This window comes from Sphaeramia orbicularis, chromosome 8 (assembly GCF_902148855.1).
Source record: "Sphaeramia orbicularis chromosome 8, fSphaOr1.1, whole genome shotgun sequence".
NCBI classification, from domain to species: domain Eukaryota; kingdom Metazoa; phylum Chordata; class Actinopteri; order Kurtiformes; family Apogonidae; genus Sphaeramia; species Sphaeramia orbicularis.
This window is the reverse complement of record NC_043964.1, coordinates 52435818-52443648: the sequence shown is the minus strand read 5'-3', so window position 1 is coordinate 52443648 and position 7831 is coordinate 52435818. Positions and strand designations below refer to the sequence as shown.

General features: G+C 36.7%; 1 protein-coding gene across 1 annotated transcript; it reads left to right on the top strand.

Moving 5' to 3' along the window:
* Positions 1-3506: 3506 nt before the first annotated feature.
* Positions 3507-7742, top strand: gadd45gip1 (growth arrest and DNA-damage-inducible, gamma interacting protein 1). The gene is made up of 2 exons (XM_030141952.1): positions 3507-3917; positions 7200-7742. The coding sequence occupies exons 1-2, from the start codon at positions 3517-3519 to the stop codon at positions 7489-7491; spliced, it is 693 nt and encodes a 230-aa protein (XP_029997812.1). The 5' UTR covers positions 3507-3516; the 3' UTR covers positions 7492-7742.
* The last annotated feature ends 89 nt before the right edge of the window (positions 7743-7831 follow it).

The window sequence follows — 7831 nt, the reverse complement described above, 5'->3', positions numbered from 1 at the left end:
TATGCCACATTTGCACAAATAATACCTATAACAAATAAGCTGACAATGTTCATGTGAAGCTGGAAGAATGATTGTAACCTGTTCAACACATTCAGGTTTACAGTTCATCAGTGACACGCTGACATCACATCAGTGCATGGAATTCACCCAAAGACAAGCTGCTGGACTAGTTCTACGCACATCAAAAAACAGAAATAAATAACAGTGAACACTGGCTGAGGCACAACACGAAATACATGATAGTTGGCATTTGCAGATGTGCACATGGACAGCTGTTTGTAAGCGTCACCCGTCAATTTAACAGATGACTGTATTTGGTGTTGGGTTCATAACTTGTTTCTGCTGCCCTCAAGTGGCCAAAACACAAACATACTCTCAGTATCAGAACATGCAATTTACATTTACTCTATAAATCAGTGCGAAGGCTAGAATACAGTTGTTCCAAAACAATAAATGCACCATCTTTAAAAATGTTAAGTAAAACACTTTCCATTTGCCAATAGATCTTAAAGGAACCAAGACCTAGAGCTGGCATGTTGGCCACGCAAGTCTGGATACAAGTAACCCAGCCCTACAACAAAAGCAGAGCTTTGACAGACAATGCATTATGGCTCTGATATAAATGTTATGTTGTGAGTAATGGATTGTATCTAAATATTTTCCAGACCAGATGTGGCCACACACGTGACCAAACTGATGCCCAAAGAGTTTTGCCAGACTCGCCCAGTAATTATTATTCCTTATTAGCAGGCTGCCTCGTAGCAGACAGGCTGTAACAGCAGCTGCTTATTACATTCAAGACAAATATACAAACCTTGACAAATGAAGTTCTAATTCAGGTGATCATGTTTAGTCTAACTTGCCTAAACATGTATCTCACACCACCCATCCCTCCTACTCATACACTTACTCAGAAATAGACCTGTCATCTTGCCACCATTCCCTTATCGTCTACTGCTAACAAGCCTATTTTCCTGTGACTGACGTTGATGTGATCCCCAAAGCTCCGGGCTTGGCACCAGATCGCTCCTAAGCCAAATTAAGCCTCTGTCATGCCCACCCCCACCTCCAGCCTAGTGCTGCCCCTGCCATGGGAACCCTAAATCTTTAATGACGATGGAGAGCTTTGCGCGCTCCCACGACACAAAAGCGATGACATCTGTCTCTGTAAGTGCTGCACTCCAGAGCAACCTCATTTGTTCTATCTCTGCTTCTTGAAAAGAAATCAAATCTAAAAGTTGAGGGAAGGTGGAGGCTACTAAAAGAAAAAGGAGGTGGAGCCAAGGAGGTTAAAACAAAGGGCCTTTCTTTTAAAGGTTTATTCCCCTGCTCAGTGGTCCTTAAACGTTCAAAGAAGGTGTTAAAAGAACCTCCGCTCTCCTCTTTGCTCCGGCTGAAGCCTCCTGCTCACACATGTCCAAGTCACTAGGGATGCCAGACAGAAAAAGTGGATTTAACTCCTAAAGTTCAAAGCCACTGATGCAACCTATGACAAGGACTAATAGGCTCCCAGGCCACAAACCTTCTGACCTCTGGTTATCCAACCCAGTAAAGAACCCAGGCTGCAGCGGCCCGATGCCCTCACATCAAACCCAGTTTCATTTGATGTACTGTACATTGTACTGTGCTGTCAAATGACAATAAAAGCTATTCTATTCTATTCTATTCTATTCTATTCTATTCTATTCTATTCTATTCTATTCTATTCTATTCTATCTTGTTTTATTCTATTCTATTGTATTCTGTTCTATTCTATTTTATTCTATCTTGTTTTATTCTGTTGCATTGTATTGTATTGTATTGTATTGTATTGTATTGTATTGTATTGTATTCTATTCTATTCTATTCTATTCTATTCTATTCTATTCCACCAGTGACTACATACATAATTGTTGCTTTATGCCTGTTTTGGGGACTTTTTTCCCCTTATTTACACAAACATTGTGATGTATCAGAAACAACTCTCTCATCATTATTGCAGGAAATGTCTCCTGATAGTATCAGTCGTAACTCTCCCCTCCGTAAAAGGATTCTTTTTCCTCTTTTTTGTTTGTTTCTTTATTTTTTTTTTTCAGATGGAAAATCTAAACCTCACAGTCTTTGTGAGCTGGTAAAATGTTTTTGGAAATCCTTACAAGACCTTTTCTGAAAAAAAACTCAACTAAACAGAAATAAAGAGGACTAGGTATCAAGCAGGCGTAGACACTAAGCGTGGAAAAAAGAACCCAAACAAACCCTAAGAAAAAAAAACAAAAAAAAAACAAAAAAAACACACAGTAAGGATGAGTCAGTGTATTATGTACTAAAACAGAGGTAAAATAGTTTAACAGAGTTACAGGGAGATATTTGCCACCTCAAAAGCTCCTTAAAAACATACATTCTCCATTGACTTTGAACTCAAAACACTAGGCCCCTAAGTAGGCTAATATTTGATTCAAGTATTTTTATAAATAAATAAGTGCATGCCAACACATAAAAAAGTGATTTACTATTTATACAACGTATGGGAATTGGTTGACTCAAAAACAATACATGTTCAGCCTTTTAAGTGTCTTTCACGGCTAAAGTCACAGATATGTAACTTACAATGATATGAAAGAACAAATATTCCCATCAGAGAAGCTAAAGACGTCAAATTTAATTATGTTTGGACTTGAATCCTACTTGTGATCGTTGTGAAGCCACACTGTCTCATATATTCTGGTTTTGTTCAAAACTGAAAAACTTTTGGCAGTCTATATTTAAATTTCTTTCTGATGTTACAGGGTCTCATATTGAACCTGTGGCAACAATTGCAATATTTGGCATTACATCACATTCTTTTCATTTTAACCAAAAATCTAAAAATCTAATTGCCTTCACCACTCTTCCAGTTTGTAGACTGATATTACTAAAATGGAAAGATAAACAACCTCCAACATTCAAATCTTGGTTTCTAGATCTTTTACATCATTTAACATTGGAAAAAAAAACAGATATTCTATAAGAGGATGTGCCAATAAGTTTTTCAGTACCTGGCAACCTGTTCTGAATCACATAAAAAAGGTAGATCCCTCACTTATTCCACAATAGTCTTATTAAGTCTGTCACTATCATCTGTATTCCTTATTTGTTTATTTATTTATTATTTTTATTTGTCAATTATCCTTGTTTTTTTTGGGTTTTTTTTTTTTTTTTTTTGGTGCAACAGGGTGGGAATGTTCATGGGTTTGGGTTTAAAAACAAAAAAAAAAACGAGCAATGACTATATTATATTTTTTCTGTGACTTGATATGTAATAAAAAACACTTTGAAAAAAATAAATAAATAAAAAAAAAATAATAATAATGTTTCAGGCCATACATTTTCACACACATTACAGGAAATGTAATGTGCTGTTTATTATATCATCTTACGTCTCCAAGTAAATAACATTTTCATCAAACTCACCAGAGCGGAATAGTTTTTCAATTTTAACTGGCATTGCTGAGGCTACCTATGTTCCTGCCTCGGGTCCTTCACTGTGACAGAAGAAAGATGGCGGCGTTCATGTTGAGCAGGAGGACAGCAGTGTTGTGTAGGACTTTGAAAGGGATTTCAGCTTCCAAAACTGTGCTTCCTGCTAACTCACAATGTGGACTTTTATTACAGACAGCTTCTTATAATCCTAGACCTCTGAGGCTGAACATCCGTGACCCGTATATTCCAGACAAGGACAGTGAAAAGACGCCGGAGTGGCAGAAGACGGCCAAGTATGACCGGAAGTTGTTCGGACGGTACGGCTCTGCGTCGGGCATCGACCCTGCTTCACTGTGGCCCAGCCATAAAGAGTTGGACAAGATCATCGCAGAGGAAAATGAGTGGCATCCTCCTTTAGAAGTAATGCTGAAGAACATTGCCATTAAGGAGAAAGCAGAAACTGAGAAACGACTGGCAAAGTAAGTGGCTAATGCTAACACTGCTATGCGTCCATTATCGGACAGCTATTTCTGCAGGTTTTCTGTTATTAAGTCAAAAGCTTCTGGAAAGTATGGAGTTTTGTTTATTGTGTTTGTATTTATCTGTTTGCTTTTTAATGTGGACCATGAGTCAGTCTGTCTGTCTGTCTGTCTGTCTGTCTGTCTGTCTGTCTGTCTGTCTATCTATCTATCTATCTATCTATCTATCTATCTATCTATCTATCTATCTATCTATCTATCTATCTATCTATCTATCTATCTATCACTTACAGGCCAATTAAGTACACATTTATATCACATTACTGTCCTACCATGAACGCAAATACAAACACACAGTTACTAAAATAGAACCAACCAACAGAACATACAAAGTAGTAATAAGTAAATAATTTTAGGTATTTAATGGGGTGACTTCTCCATTAACATAAAACCTTATTAAACACTGATTTAGCTTAGTCAGTTCTAATACAAGTTACTGCTAGCCACCCATTGCTAACATAAGTACTAAGAGGAGGTACTGGACTTTACAAGCTCATCTAATGTTCCCTGTTATTCCTATCATGAGAAAATAATTATTGTACTTTATCAAACTACATTGTCAAATTAGGAGCTTGCACATAAAGGATTGAACATGAACATACATGTAGAATTGAAAGGTTATAACATGATACTCAGCATTTTGACTTTTGACCAGATAAGGAGCTAATGCCAAGGATACATAACTTTGGACCCATTATTATTTTAACCCTTTCATGCATGAATTATGAGAACCTTAGTCAATATTTTTTTCTTGAGTGTTTTTATTCCTCTTTAGGCATGAAAAAAACAATGCAATTGATTTTTTAAAATTTTTTTTTACATTTTTTTTTATAATGAACCTATTTTTCGTGGAGTTACAAAAATGTCCACTCACCATGCTTTTAAGTTTTGAAGCAAAGAAAGATTTATTTAAAAATCATCATCAGAAAGTGATATACTGTGTGAAAACTATGAAATAAAAACATTTTTATTGTCGCTAATTGCTAAATTACTACTGTTTTCTCACATTTTATCATACTCTAATATTAGTTATTACTCATTTCATGGGGATAAAATCCTCCTGAGACCCAGGAATTGGACAGTTTTAGCTTTTTTAGATTAAAAAATGGTCTTGATTGGAAACTGCATAATGCAACAGTTATTTCAGATACATTTTTAAAATTATTTATTTATTGATTTTTTTAATGGAATGTCCTTTGCAATGCACAGCATTTTTAAAGTAAAACTGTTAAACTTTTGTCCCCTACAGAGGACAAAATGTATTGGTGGGTCTCCGGAGGATATGCAAAAATAAATAAATAAATAAATGTGTTTATTAATTACAGTCTAATAACAATTAGCAATTGATGTACACTAAAACATATTACTGCAGATCAGGTTTATCAAGAGCAGCAAAGTTACAGTAATTGTTTGAATTGCAGTGTTTTGGATGATGCATAAGAATCCACTGTGTTGGCTGATATGGAACTAAAACAACAAAACCCATGAATGAACAACAGAACAGCCGTAGAATAGCTGTCCACTGTAGTGACCACTGTGCATGAAAGGATTAATGAAATTACTGTGAAATATAGGTGTTTTTTCACAGCTCTTATCAATTGTCATGTTGTTGTTATTTGACATGAAAAACCAACCATGGTCTGTTTAATGGTCATTATAAGCAGCTTAGTTCACCAATTTAGACTTGAAACCCCCATTGTACAGTCTGTGGGTGGATTTCTTCACTCACAAGAGGAGTGAAATGGTGAGTAATTAGCTATCAATAACACTAATCTGTCTTGCTCTGACTGCAGTTTGTAAAAAAAAAAAAAAACCCGTATATTTATGCAAACTTCATCCTTATCATCCTTTGTAACCAATGTTATCTTGCTTAGCTTCTGAGCAATTTACAGTTTTGCATTATAATTCACCTCCAGCTGTTTTAGTTGAATAATTTGCTTTACATTTCATTTAAGTGATTTTAGTAACTTGTTCTTGTATTAGCCTACTTTTAAAAATTTTCGTCCTGTCTCTTTATCCAGTAATTATTATTCGTGGCACTGATATCTTTTTTACTACTAGTGTTAATGTAAATGATCCCTTTACCTGTAGGCAAGGCTAGACCAGCACCATCTGGTGATAAAGTCGAACTCACACATTTAAATCAGAATTTAAAAAAAAAAAAAAAAAAAAAAAAAAAGATTGTCTTTCTTTTTACATATTTTACACAGTACCTCTTTATGCTCAGTGTCACTTATTGTACAGTATTGGCACACACACAACCCTTAAACTTCATCCATTTGCATTTTTTTTTCTTTTACAGTCTGATATTGTGTAGCTCTAGTAAATAAATGTAAGACCCCAACCATCCCCTTGTTCTATAATTGAATAGCCTAATAATAAATCTATTATTAACTGTAGCCTTACAATAACTTAAATAAAATACAGTCTACAACTGGTTGAATTGTGCTTTAAATCCCTCAGATTCTCTGTCACCCAGTAAACAAAGTCCAAAATTTAGGGATGCATCGATTCGACTTTTTCAGTTTCAATGCCGATACCAGGACCTTTCATATTGGTCGATACCCGATACTGATCTGATGTTATTGTTAATTTAGAGCAGATGTTTTAACCCCCTCCCCCCAATCACAAATTTGTTTCGGGGGCAGCAGGTAGTTAATAATAAGGTGAGGGGAGCTCATTTTCGCTTTATCCATCCATTATCCACCGCTTAACCCAGCGCCGGGTCGCGGGGGTAACAGTCTAAGCAGGGATGCCCAGACTTCCCTCTCCCCAGACACCTCCTCCTGCTTTCTCTACAGCTATATAACCCACCATGTCCTCCACATACAGGTCCATCGCATTACTTTTGGCATGCATGACGTGGTCAGTGTCTCAAAAATTTTAAGGGGTAGGATCGGTCTCACAGATTAGTTGCTTTCACTGATCCAGGTAAAATGTTGATATTGGGGCCGATAACTGATCCTAATATCGGATCGATGCAACCTTAGTCCAAATACGGCCCAAAAAATAAATTAGATTTTGATTCTGAGCAGACATTTAGCTTTTCTACTTTCAGTGGCAGGCACATTTGAATGAATACTGATCAAATATTTGTTTGAAAGAGTCTTGTTATGGTGAAAAGTCATGGATTTACTTTGTTACATTTCACAGAAACCAATGAGCTTTCACTCACAGTGCATTAACGTCTGCTCCCCTGATCTTCTTTTCTATTTCTGTCAGAGAGAAACTCATAGCAGCCAACATGGCCAAAATGCCCAAGATGGTGGCCGACTGGCGGAGACAGAAGCGTGAAGCCAAACTGAAGCTAAAGGAGGAGAAGGCTCGCCGCACTAAGCTTCTGGCTGAAGCCAGAGAGCGTTTTGGCTACGCCGTGGACCCCCGCAGCCCCAAGTTCTTGGAAATGGTAGCTGAAATAGAGAAGGAAGAGAAGAAGAAGAAGAAACTGTTGAAGCGCAGGCTGAAAGAAGAGCAGGCAGCAGGCGTCGTCCAACCTCCTCCCACCTCCTCGTAGTCTTGGAAACAGTTTTGTTATTGTCGATATTAACCATTTGGTGTTCGTCCAACTGTATTTAATAAGATGGAAGATGTGCAGCATCACACTTCAATATGGGACGTTTCCTTGAAACTATCATTCATTTCAACCTTGTTTTTCCTTTTTTGGAATTTTGTCCTACTTTTAAATGTATAACATAAATTAGGTTATATTTTATAACCTGTAAATGCATTTTGCTGTAACTGAAATAAATGTATCTTTGTACAGAGTAATGTCCGGCTGGACCTTCTGTTCATGATGAGGTGGAAATGACATAATACGGAAAGATACTGGCATGATTTAAAGGAAGAACATCCAA